The sequence below is a fragment of the Bactrocera neohumeralis genome, unplaced genomic scaffold, assembly GCF_024586455.1.
Source record: "Bactrocera neohumeralis isolate Rockhampton unplaced genomic scaffold, APGP_CSIRO_Bneo_wtdbg2-racon-allhic-juicebox.fasta_v2 ctg1245, whole genome shotgun sequence".
NCBI lineage: Eukaryota > Metazoa > Arthropoda > Insecta > Diptera > Tephritidae > Bactrocera > Bactrocera neohumeralis.
Genome location: NW_026089666.1, coordinates 72,727 through 86,751, shown reverse-complemented (window position 1 = coordinate 86,751; position 14,025 = coordinate 72,727). Strand labels below are relative to the sequence as shown.

Below are 14,025 nucleotides of genomic sequence, written 5' to 3'. Positions count from 1 at the left end.
TGATATCTCCAGCTTTTGGATTCCGCACTACCCTTTTAGTGCTGCGCAGATTTCTTCGGGAGTTATAATTTCGTCCAGGTCTTTGCACGTAATCGTAACGTTGAGGGATTTAGGCTGTAACATTAGCATTTCGCCAAACACTACTTCCAAGGCGCTGTGGAAAGATTCTCGTTTCTGCTCGATTCTTTAGTTCTATAAGCAAATCTCCTTTGAGTGTTTTGCAAATATGGGTAATGTTTAAAAACAGTTCCTCAAGCCCGCTGTCAATTTTTATTTTTCGCAGAATATCTGCATACGACGCACCATCATTCTTTGTAATAATAATGGCGTCTGGTTTTGTTCTGTTTTTCCATTGATTTTTTCTTTTTAAACAAGTCTACCCATCTTTCATTTGCGTTTTGAATAGACTTGGTTTCTTCTTGGGTTATTTTTGAAACTCAACTGTTTGATGATTGCGCCTTTTCACTAACGGTTTTAGTAAAAGTTCCTTCAATTGTCTTGCTTGCGACCTCTGTTAACTTTTATATGGCGTCTGTTGTTGACCTATGCATTCCAAAACTTTATTGGTTTTCGGCTTAGCCCGGTGGCTCTCTTTCTAGGTGTTTCTCTAGCCGCACACAGATTATACGCTCCAGTATTATCCCCATTGTGTCCAACATATATAATGGTCGGTAGAAGCATGGCTCCCCTGCTGGTTTAATTGGCTTTTGTATGAGCACTACCCGCTGTTTTTTTCTAAATCTTAGGGAATACTCCCTCTCGTAAACATTGCGTAAAAACTTCCGTAAACGGGGTGGGTTTATATTTAATAGGCCATTTTAGGGCTTTATTCGGGATGCCATCTAGGCCTGATGCTTTAGTATTTGCGAATCTCTCTGCTGGTTCTAATGTTTCTTGGTCAATGACTAGCGGTACGTTTGTAGTTCCAGATTATTTTATTTGTCGCCTTTATATCAATTGCGTCGGGAAAAGAGTTTGGACAACCGTGCATTTTGTATGCATCTCCTCACGGGTTTTCTTCGACTTTGTTGCAGAGCTCCTTAATACAACACGCTTTGCTCTTCTTTTTTGCTTTCTTGAGTTCATTTCGCTTTCGCTTAAAGCGCTCGTTTAGCATTGTGAAATCTGCTGTCTGTTTGTCGTCCCCTTTGATTTGCGTACATGCTACCCCACTCCACTGCCCATGCATTGAAGTCACCTGCCACCACGTTCATTGTGGTGCTCGACACTTATCGTACCTGATTATCGATGATTCTTTCCTATTCACCTTGTGCGATGCTCGGCGGAATGTAACAGCTATAAAAGTTTATTCCGCATATTTTTGACCGCGAGTAGTAGGCCCGTCCTGTTAGTGGCTTTTCTTGGAACACGTTTTCTCCACAGGCACAAATGGACCTTTTTCCTTTTGTTAGGTCAGAAGTCCACATTACTGCGCTAATGTTTTTGTATTGTTCGCAGTATGCGTATGCGTATACAGGTCTTGAGCTGCTTCGCAGTGATTGAGGTTGAGCTGTAAGGCTCTCATATGTTGGCTCTTTTGTACGCTTCTTGGTAGAGAGGACATTTCTTGCTACCCATCTTTGAAGGAGTCTGCCTTTTCGCCTGTTTTTTTCGCGATGTCTTTTAGGTGATATTTCCGTTGTTTCGGGCATATTTAGAATATTCCGTCTTGCTTCCTTGCTCTTTTGGTACTCCTCTAAGGCTTTTTCGTGTCTTTTAAATTGCCAACGAGGTCTCTAAGTATTGTTGCTTGTTCGCTGTGGTGGACACATCATATCTATCAATTTCTTGATTTCTTCACCAAGCTCAGTCATGTGCGGCGCAGTTGGCGAGGATCATGTTCGCGTTCGGTTTTCTACGCTAAGCATCCTTATGAGAGATCTACTAAGTCACGAAGACCGCTAAAATGAATCCATTTCCATTACTGGTGTCCTTTGGGAAACAGCCCCTGGCACTTTAGTTTTATTCGGTTGTCTTGCGTTTCCCGCGTCGTTTCTCAGTATAGTAGCATAGATGTTACTGCTACTGTTGCTGCTATTTCTGCTATCATTCGTTTTGTTTTTGCTCATGTAAAATTTCATTCCTTACTGTTGTATCAGCGCATCGTTTGTAGGGGGGCGGGCCGAAATGAACAGGAGCGGGTGTACCCTCTGTGTTTATGCCCCTACCCCAGTTCCCTGAGGCCCGGGGCAACGCAGACTATTAATCTTGCGCCAAATGCACACTCCTTGACCAGAGCCTGAAGGCGCTGGTTACTGATGGACACTGTGGCTAACACCTCGGCAGAGCAGGCTTACATCACTCTATCCATCTCGGTAGCAGAGGAGTCGCTGATAAGATATAAACGGACTCAAAGTGCACCGCGATTTACATCGGTCAAAAAACTTTAACAGCCGCATCTGACATGTTGATCAGACACTGACCAGGAAGCCGCTCAGTGTGAGTCCGTCGAGCCTGGACTTTTGTATTACCAACCATGCCCATGGGGGAAGACACCTATTTTTGAGAGGCGGTATCGGCTCGCCTCTGTTTCAGGGGTTTCATCAGCTTAGCTGGCTTTTATACCGCAACCTCCACTCCTCCTCGTCGGGGGTTGCTTATTCGTCATAACTTATTTCGCACCTAACCTGTTACTACAGGCCGTCCTACTATCCGCGACCTGCCGACCCCCCCGGTAGCATAGAGCTCAGCTGAAAAGTCTGGCTTAACTGAGAACCAAGACCAACGGGTCGACGCTTGTGACCGATTATTTGACCAAAAATTATATTTTATTTTAATTTAAATTGATTTTGCCGAAAAAACCATTTGTTCTGTTGTTTTTTTTTTTAAGTCTGTTTACTTTGGAAAGCACCTTGTATATGTTCAGTCAGTCCTTTGCTTCACTACCTACCTTAAATACAAAATGGTTGACAATGCCAACACCAAAAAAACAAGTAAAGAAGAGCTAATTTTGAGTGCCACCGAATATTTTATACTCTTGCAACTTACAAAAATCAAAGCCAGGGAGATACTTTAAGGTGTAAAACCAATTATATAGAGTAAAGTCAGCGGGATGTTCGAAAATCCGAATATTAGTTATATAGGGGCTGAGTCAACTTTTCGCTCAAATTTATCTATTTTAAGCACAAAGATACACTGTTGTGATTAAAACACGCTAGCTCATTTTCATTGAAATAACTTACATATTGGCCGATATATGCTAGTGCATTTTTGCGAAAAACTGCGCAGCTAAATCGGCGGGACGTCTACTGGCTGAAGGAAATTTAGAGACTACCTGGGTGTGAGACCGTAAAAGTCATGTGGATCAGATCGGAAGTACACACAATTGCTATTGGCACTCGATAGAAAAGACTGTAGAAGCATGATCGGAGTATGGCGGCACACGCCTGCAGAATGGGGCTGAAAGATCGAGAAGACTGTAGAAAATGTTTAAAGCAGTATGTTAGGGAAACAATGGAGCTTCACTTGTGCAATTTTCTCACTTTAGCAAGACTACGCTGTGAGCCTCTGGGGTCCCAACGGTATGATACACTGGAGGAGGTATCGATATTGAGGTTGCAGAATATGTTAATATTCGCGCCAAGCGCAGGAATCCTGAAGGAAGACTACTTCTCTTGGACCTAGGAACTGAACTCCACCTGGTGCAAGAACGAAAACTGGTCCATGCGTGGCTTATTGGCCTACCTGTGCATCCTAACCTAGCCTAATATCTATATGAACTTTTACTACTATATATTTTTAAATTATGGTGTTTAGGAAAAAGGTTCATTTGGTAATAAAGGAAAAACTATATTGGCGACCTAAACCGTAGATTTGAATCAGATATCTACGAATATATTAAAAGTATTGTTATGAAAAGACTTTATGAAATAAAACCAACAGAACAAAATCAAAACTTATCAAAAAAGTTCGAATTGGCTTGCATAATATGAATATATGCTATTTAGGGGGGAGCCTGCTTTAGAAGCTTCAAACAATTTTTTTTTTTGCTTAAATCTCTTTAAAAATTATCTATGAATATTTCCCCAAAGTTATAGATTGGAATTCAAAATATTGTCGAAGCTAGAAGGGAAATAGTGACCGAAGGTCTAGCAGATAAATATATGAGCGCTTGAGCAGAAAGCGGAAACTTTAACGCGCTTTCTCGGTTTTTCATTTTTACGATTTTTCTTAAGTGGCAGGCAGGATAGAACAAAAACTAAACGTCGTATGAAATTGGGGCAGAGTTTTTTATCTTTAGCATTAAATTATCTTCTATTTAAACTAGATAAACTTAAGTTTGAACATATTTTGAAACAACTTAAAGTAAAATTTTTTTGATCAAAAACCACTTTTTTCCAATTTTAAAAGAATTGTAGAATTTTACACCTTTTTTTTGGATTTTCTTAAATTTACTAGAAGATACGTTATTAATAAATATGAGTCTCTTTGAATTTCTTGTTTCCGATAGAAATGCGACCTGCATCCTGCCAGCCGTCCGACTAATGAACATGCGAGATGCATCGGGCAATTGTTTCTCAAAGTTTTCAAAAATTTTTGGATGATGTTTAAATATATAACTTTAAACGTTAGAAATTTCGCTTTAATAAATTTTTTCTTTCCTTCCGAAAAAAATTCTCAAAAAAATCGATTTTTTGAAGCCTCTAAAGCAGGCTCCCCCCTTAAGTCGACAATCATCTGCATGGAATCAAGATCCCATGCGAGATGTTTTGGGTTTCGGCTCGTCCGATGTCTTCCATTCAGGACTATGGCGTTTCGTTTCAGGATCATATTGGAAACACCACGTTTCGTCATCAGTCACAATATTGTAAAGGAAGTTTTTGTCCTTTTTGACTTCTTTTTAATTCCTTCGAGTGTTGGATTCTGAGCAATTTTTGATTTTCAGCCAATTTGTGCAGAACAAACCGTGCACACACCTTTCGTAAGCCTAAATGTTGGGTCAAAATGCGATAAATCGATGTCTTAGAGATGTTCAATTCCATTTCCATAAATTCCAATGATGACTTATATCAATACTGACACTTAAAACGTAACAACTTCACTTCCAATCAATGAAATGTCATGAAATTCTCACTGGACAATCGATAAAGATAGCAGATTCTAACGCACCAGTCGACAAATAGATGAAACCACCAGGGGGCACTAGATTAAAAAAGTGCTTTTTACTCTGACTTTAAAAAGCTGAGGCAAACATTTTTCTTTTATATAGGCAGAGGAAGTATTTTTGGCCACTGATTCCATGCAATACCGACCACTTTACTCTGGTTTATTACCAAGAAAAGAGTGGATGAGTTCGTCTACGGGCGTAATAGGACCACTGCCGTGCTCACAAAACGCCACTTACGAAAAAGTGCCGTAACCAAGCAGTAAATAAAGATAGAAAACAGTTACTTGACACAGGAGATCATATTTGCAATGTACAGCTGAGGGCAAAAAATTAAAAAAAGAAGGTGCGTGGAGTCCCTACGCGCGGATGAAGGCACAAATTTAATGCAGAAGGTGCATCTATTACGGACAATTGAAATATTCAAGAGAAACTTACCATAACATAACCTGGAATCCGCTGTGTTATGCGTATTATCACTGTCATTTATTTTATCAACATTGATCGGAGGTCCAGCCAATTTGGCTGCCATATTGTCTTGTGAAGATCAGGTAGGTCGGAATTCGCCTCGCAATTTTAACATTTTTTACAATTCTCTCACATATTCTAACCGAAAATATGAAGAGACAGAAATATATGTATTTATAAAATGATTTCTTTGATATTCCATAGGATGGAAATATGTATGTAGAACTCTATTATTTTTGATTTATTATTTTTCAAATTATTTAATGCTAATTTGATTTTATTTTATAATAACTCATTTTAAATATATAAAAGATTTACCTAAACATTATGATGATATTTTCATGATTCATACGCAATGTACGAATGTAAGCAATTTCGTTTTGCCGTCGGCATTTCCATATTGACATGCAAAAGTAATTATGTATTTCATTGTTTCGTTTTGGCCCAATTTTGTATATTAAGACAAGTGTCGATAATTGCTCCAAAATCAAATATATTATATATTCATATGTAAACATGTTTTCAACTTTACATAAAATTGAAGTCTCAGTAATTGCGTCAATTTTCATAAAGTTGGAAATTTTGCACGAATAAGACGTGTGCGGGTTAAGTCGTGAATTTTACTTATATTAATTAATTTGAAAGTGCCGAAAAATGCGAAACGAAATTTCAATAAATTTAAATAAATTTAAGTAAATTTATATTTAATTGTCAATAAATTTTTTAAAAATTATTTGCCCTAGTTGTCCATTTTTTATTTGCTCACACATTTCAGCCGATTTTTGTATAGAAATTTGACCGGCGTAGAAGCAAAATGCGAAACAATCATACATACATTGTATATTATGTCGTTTGCACATTTGTCTGTATGTTTGCGAAAGCAAATGTTCTACAAAAGCATATTTCTATACTTAAACAAAATTATTAGAACCATCGTATGTTTCTTACATGCATAACCAAACCATAATTAGGACAACGCAATACAAGTGTCAATGGTGGTGTTGGTGGTAAGCGCTTGAAAAGTTACGACGAGCACGTAGGTTCGAATCCCAACAGAATTTATTTTTAATTGAATATGTCACCAACCAAAAATTGAAACATTGTTCTACAGAAGCAACAACAGCATAAGCATGGCAACATTGTGTTGTTGGTAGAAAAGCTGAGCTGTGCCGAAAGAAACGAACAAACGATCGCCGATTGTCACCGCTTCGCTTGCTGCTCGAACATCTTCGCAAACAAGGTTGCGTAGATTCATATTGAGCAAGGTTGCGCAACTTGAATCTATCGCAACCTTTTCCGAACTCGTATAAGAAGTATAACTTCAAAAATAGGCGTGGCCCCACCCTCTGAAAGGTTTAATGTACATATCTTCTAAACAATTCAAGCTAATACAAACAAATTTACTCAGGGAAAATCACTTTAGCCCCTACTGACAATGTAAAAATTGTTGAATTCTGAAGATATCCTCGTTCACTCCCTATATAACGGTACTGTTAAAAACTTCTAAAAGTGGCACCACACAGTTTTGAGTAAAATCACATATCTTAGGAGCTATTCGACCAATTTCAACCGAATTCGATATAAGACATTCTTATATTACATTAAGAAAATGGATAAAGTCGGACTCCAACCACCCCTACTTCTCATATAACACAATTTAAAATTCCATTTAATTATTTCACTTTCCGGGATACAAATAAAGAAACAATTAATATAGCAAGATAAAACCTTGGACGAAAAGTGGTCACTGTGACGAGATATATAAAGGAAACTCAGAGGAAATCTTTTCCTGATTGATGATTTTATGTGAGGTACCTTTATGAAACGCTCGATGCATTCTCCTTTATTAGTATATGGAATGTTAATTGTATACTCGTATATGTAGTATGGTGAGATAAAATCGGGTTAATACTACCCAACTCCTATATACGACTATAATGATTTTCTCATATTTCTAATATAATGAATTCCGAATCTCTGGTTGACATTTTCCACATAAACTCAATATATTAAACTTAACATCTTCGGTCTAGTTAACATCACATATCATACAAATCACTTTTGAAGATGTTTCTAATAAATTTACGCTAACGCGAACCAAAATATAAATAAAAAGTAAGGTAGGGCTAAGTTCGGGGGCAACCGAACATTTTATACTCTTGCAACTTGCAATAATCAAAGCCAGGGGAAATACTCAAAGGTGTGAAACCAATCATTTACAGTAAGATCAGACGGATGTTTGAAAATCTTGATATTAGTTATATAGGAACTAAGCCAAGTTTCCGTTCAAATTCATCTATTTTTGGGCATAAAAGTACACTGTTATGAGTAAAACACGCCTTTTTTTCGATCAAAAGTCACATACTAAAGGTATTATTCGCGCAAAGCGAAGGAAAGCCACGTATTAAATTTTGTCAAAGTCGAGTTATGAGATTTCACCAAAAAGTGGGCGGCGCCACGCCATCGTCCGATTTTCACACCGGCTTCCAAAAAGTTCTCTTATACCATCTCGGGGGTAAAATGTAATGGTAGTGGCGTATTTAGTTATTGAATTAATGCGCTTGTAGTAGTTTTTAACATTACCGTTATAGCGGGGTTATCTTCCGATTACAGACATTTTTGCATTGTCGGTAGGGGTTTTTATAGTATTTAAGCGTATATGGTTGTTGTAGCTTAATTGGTTAATAATATATAATAGTTAAACTTGTTAAAGGGCGGGGCCACGCCCAATCTTTAAAAAAAATTTGCACACGGATGCCCCTTGATACTGCGATTCTCTGTGCCAAATTACATATGCATATCTTAATTATGTTTTCGGTTAATGGCGATTTGAGTGCGTGGCAATGCTCCGATTACGCCCATCTCCGAACGCGTAGTTGTTTTTGTACTAAGGAACATACAGTAGAATCCGTTTATTATGACTCCGCCTATATTGACCAACTGGTTATTATGATGTAATTACACTTTGAAGTTTGGTTTTCATATAAAATTCTTTATAAAAAAGTCGGATATAATGACTTCGCTTACAGTGACATGTCGCTTATTATGACCCATTTTTAATAAATTATGTCCGGTTAGAATGACTGACATGATTCTTTACACCTCCGGCAATGTTCGTTGTTTCCGGACGCCGTTCGGCACGTGCCTCGTTTTTGTTTTGAGTCTCAGTGAGTAATTGACGCTTGAAGGTTACGCATTGTTTTTTGTTTGTTACTGTGAAAAAATATCATCACAACGACGTAAAGCATTTACAATTGAGGAGAAAGGTGCCATAATATGCAGATTACAAAATGGAGAATCTAACTCATGTCTCGCAAAGGAATTTGGCGTGGGTCATTCGACAATCTCAATGATTTTTAAAAACAAGAACCGCATTAAGCAATCGTTCAATTCAAATGTTTTGAAACCGAAGAGGCTTCGAAAATCACGACAAGAAAATGTTGATCAAGCGTTAATTCAGTGGTTTAAAAACATGAGAACCAAAGGAATACCTGTCAGCGGCCCTATGCTACAGGAAAAGGCAAAAGGTTTTGCCGCGCGTTTTGGTATTCTCGACTTCAATTGTTCTGCAAGCTGGATCAGTCGTTTTAAAGTTCGACATAACATTGTGGCGGGAAAAATTGTCGGTGAATCTTCGTCTGTTGATCAAAATTCAACAACAAGCTGTTTGATATCTGTGTGGCCGAATTTACGAAGACAATTTTCTGATGATGAGATATTTAAAGCTGATGAAACTGGACTTTTTTATAAATTAATGCCGGATAAAACTTTAAAATTTAAAGGTGAAAATTGTAGTGCAGGTAAGTTGTCGAAAGATAGAATAACTGTCATGGTAGCAGCTAATATGAGTGGCACAGAGAAAAGGAAATTGCTCATTATTGGAAAGTCACAAAAACCAAGATATTTTACAAGTGTCAAATCATTACCTGTCGATTATGCTAACAATTGTAAAGCTTGGATGACGTCAGAACTTTTTGAAAAATGGCTTCGTGATTGGGATCGTGATTTGGTGAAGAAGAAGAAAAAGATTCTATTGCTGGTTGATAATTGCCCAGCGCATCCAAATGTTCCTGATTTAAAGTCTATAACACTTGCTTTCCTTCCGCCGAATACAACATCAGTACTACAGCCATTAGATCAGGGAATAATACGATCACTCAAAACGAATTTTAGGAAGAACCTTGTGCTCAAAATGATTAACTGTCTTGATGCTAATGAAAACAACTCTTCTACAAAAATAACGGTGCTAGATGCAATTCTGATGGTTAATGATGCCTGGAATAAAATGTCATAAAGTACCATTCGCAACTGTTTCAAACATGCAGGATTCATTGAAAGCCACGACGGTTTACCTATTCAAATATCAGAACATGAATTCTATGAAGAAGATGACATTCCTTTATCTTTGTGGTCACGAAACCTAAATTCAGATTCTTTAGCAGCACCGGAAATGTGGGAAGATTATGTTGACGTCGATAGCGCTCTACTCACATCCGAAGAACCCACCGATGAAAATATCGTACAGAACATTAGTGCTAAGAAACAACTCGAAAGTGATGGGGAAGAGGAAGTCGAGGAAGAACCATTACCTACCGCAGAAGAGGCATTAAATGCTGCAGAATTATTATCACGATTTGTTCACAGCAATATTGAAAATGATAATTTGACCATAGCTATGTCTTTTATACACAATAGTATTAGAGACTGTTTTTACAATAAAATGAAAAAACAAAAGCAGACAAAAATTACAGATTACTTACAGTAAAAAATGCACTTGTATGTGTTATATTGTGCAATTTTAATTTTGATTTAATATACATATATGTATGTATACATATTTATTTAATATATTTCTGCATTAAAATATTTAAGTACATACATATTTACATAAAAAAAGTTTTTCATTTCACAAAACGCTTTGTATGACGTCCGCTTATTATGACGTGTTTGTCAATTCCTTTCGATGTCATAATAAACGGATTCTACTGTACTTACAAAGTTTCAGCTTGCACGGACGGACGGACAGGCAGCCAGACAGTAAACCGGATTTCAACTTTTCTCGTCACCCTGATCATTTATATATATACTATATAACCCTATATCTATCTCGTTTAGTTTTCGGTGATACGTACAGCCATTAGGCTGACTATAAACTATAATACTCTGCAGCAACTGGTTGCAAGAGTACAAAAACTAAGTCTAAGTTTATGCCCTTCAATATACATATGTTAAAAATATGCGAAAATTTATTGTAATTTATTCACGATTTCATGGAATTATGGATGTTTAATTTTTTCGCAACATTTTTTTTGTTTTTATTATAAGGTTTAGTCAGCATCAGAAGGAATTTGGCCGGATTTGATTCCTTCAAGTTGGATGAGTATAAATCGTTCGGATATATCCGAACTTAGCGATTCCTTACTTGTTTTCTTGTGCTTTAGATGTTTGAGCGTAGTTGAGTTTATTTTATTTTATGTATGATGAACTCATTTCCGATCAAATATTTATGTTAAAATGACAAATATTTAATTTTTAATAATTTATTTCTCATTATTATAATTGATGCAAATCAGGTTTGTATAAACAAATGTATAATATTTAGCAAATAAATATGCTTATTAATGTTTAGCAAATTTTGTCGCAACGACTTTGTTTACAAGATATGCATATATGTGTATGTGTAAACATACCAGAGAACTGCTGCGACACACCGAAAATTTGACTTCTACCGAAGCTTCTTCCCTTAGCTTTCTACTTTAGCTACCAAAATCTTTATTTTTTTCTGTATTGCTTACATTCTAACTTGATGTGCACGCAGGCACTTACATACATACATATACATATATTTAGTTAGATATATACATATTTGCGTGCAAGTTAATACCACCAGTTCATATTACATGAACATATTGTATTTCTGTTATAAATATGTAACCCATATGGTACTTTCCTAATACTGTCCGCCTTAGGTGATCCAAAAATGTAACTCATAGATTGTAAGATGAATCTTCCCACTTGTAACATGTGTCTTACATATGTCCTATCTCAAGTGGATTGTAGATATACTTCCTAGAATGTAAGATTAATATTTGTCAGGGTTGGGCATTTTTGCACTACCACTAAATTGCACTACCACTACTTCTTCAGTGGTAGTTAAACAGCAAAATCCATTATCACTGAAAATTTAGTGATAGTGAAAAACAAATTGCACTACCACTAAACCTTTAGTGATAGTGAAAAAAAAATGCACTATCACTAAACCTTCAGTGATAGTGAAAAACAAATTGCTAAATATTTAGTGATAGTGAAAAAAATGCACTATCACTTAACCTTTAGTGAAACATGAGCTTTAACTAAATACATTTGAAATTATATTTTATGGCCGATATTAATTATCAACTAGTTTGTTGATAAAAAATGTTTCTTGGTATATAGGCGGTATAATTAAACGTTGTCATTAAGCCAGTCCAACGAAATAAAACATGATTTCTAGGTGTCAAGTGCAGACTACTTGATTTGGCAGTCTCAAAATGGCACTGCAGCTCAGTAGTAATGCGATACATATGTTTGTATGAATGTTCAAATGTACACTGGGGAGCAAAAAGGAATGCATGTTTGCTTTTTTGTCCAATAGAAATATCACAACACATACGACATGTTAAATAATTACAAAACAATGAAAAATGTTCTAAAATATTTACGTTATATGAAAAAAAAATCATCATCAAACTTTCAAAAAACCTATGGTAAAAATTGTATCATGAAAATCAATGCTAATATCTGAAAAGAGCAAATATGTTCCCTGTTTTGCTCCTCACTGTAAGTACATTTAAGCGAAAGAGTAACAAAACAAAGTGACAAAATTCTAATGAGCACTTATGCTAGCAAAGGTACATATGTTATGGAATTATGGAATTGTCAATCGATCGACAAGGCAAAATCTCACCGACCGTAATTTTGAAATGTTGGTATTAAAAAAAGCAAATAAAGAATGAATTATGTGTTCCTAATTTTGGTGCGTCATAATTAGAAGTCTCTACTCAAATATATGGTTTATTTTGAATATATTGCCTCATACTGCTTCAGCTTATACATATACATATGTACATAATCTTATTTTTATCCTTCAAGAAACAGTGTTATGTTACTGAAAAATGTTTATTATCACTAAAGGTTTTCACTATCACTAAATATTTAGTGGTAGTGCAATTTGTTTTTCACTAAATGGTCACTAAAGGTTTAGTGATAGTGCAATTTGTTTTTCACTATCACTAAAGGTTTAGTGATAGTGCATTTTTTTTTTCACTATCACTAAATTTTCAGTGATAGTGGATTTTGCTGTTTAACTACCACTGAAGAAGTAGTGCTAGTGAAACCTTATTGCATTTATTTTTTAGTGCACTATGCCCAGCCCTGATATTTGTATCTAGGCTTAAGCAAAATATTGTATTTAAGAAAATGTAATAAAGAAAACGAGGCAGTTGCCCGTAGTTGACCACAGGCAGTTGCTCACGGGCAGTTGCCCGTAGCTGCCCAAAAACTAAACGGAGTTTTTAATTGGCGATCCTGCCAGGAGAATCGTAAAACTCCTGTTGGACCAAAACCAAAAAAAAAAAAAAAAAAAAAAAAAAAAAAAAAAGCAAACAAGTATCGCGAACTCGCGAGAAAAGAAATACAAAAGAAGTACTAGTGTGTTACTCAAAGCGTACGGTAGCAACTAGAAACGCGCTAAGCAATTAACGGCAAAATAAAAATCGCTAAGAGACATAAGAAAAAATCTCAGCGCCACAATTGAAAAAAAATTCGAGTGTTTGCCAACTGCCTATCGAACGCGCCACGTCTATACGGATTACGAGCGAAAAACAAGCTAACGTACGCGTTACAACAATTGAAAAAATAAGTAAAATTGAGAAACAAAAAACTACAACAGTTTCACAAATAAAGTGATTTTAAAATGTGAATTGAAAAACCAAAAACTGAAAGTGAAAATTTTTGAAAATTTCAAACAAATAGAAGAAAGTGTGTGGATCTATAAACTATCCACATAAAAACAAATAAATAAAAAAATTCTGTAAATCAGAAATTTCACCAAAAAACTGATTTCATTTAAACCTCGCACACGGCCGCCAACGACGACCATTGCACAACCAACCGCCAAAATTCGACTTAAAAAGCAACAGCAGCAGCAAAGTCAACAATAGCCGCAACAGTAGTAACAGCAGCAACAGCAGAAATAGCAACAGTAACAACAGCAGCAGTAGAAGCAGTAGAAGCAGCAACATAAAATTAGTTGTAAGTAAGGCTTATACATATGTATTTATTAATTAAATTAAGTAAAAAAATTGTTTATTGTGAGTATTAATTTGCTTCATGAAACTCACAAATACATATAGTATATAAAAAAGGGCAAACCCGAAAAATAACGATTATAAAAAATAGGCGATAGGAATAAA

General features: G+C 36.0%; 1 protein-coding gene across 1 annotated transcript; it reads left to right on the top strand.

Annotated features, from left to right (window-relative positions):
* The first annotated feature begins 9,044 nt into the window (after window positions 1–9,044).
* Window positions 9,045–10,337, top strand: LOC126766447 (uncharacterized). Its single transcript, XM_050484225.1, has 2 exons — window positions 9,045–9,372; window positions 9,898–10,337. Exons 1-2 carry the CDS (start codon window positions 9,045–9,047, stop codon window positions 10,335–10,337), a joined length of 768 nt encoding a protein of 255 aa, XP_050340182.1.
* The last annotated feature ends 3,688 nt before the right edge of the window (window positions 10,338–14,025 follow it).

What these genes read in the sequence shown, in the direction of transcription:
- LOC126766447 (XM_050484225.1), top strand. Translation starts at nt 9,045, where the DNA reads ATGAGAACCAAAGGAATACCTGTCAGCGGCCCTATGCTACAGGAAAAG. An exon ending in AGGTGAAAATTGTAGTGCAG is followed by an intron (nt 9,373 to 9,897) that starts GTAAGTTGTCGA and finishes TCAAACATGCAG; the next exon opens with GATTCATTGAAAGCCACGAC.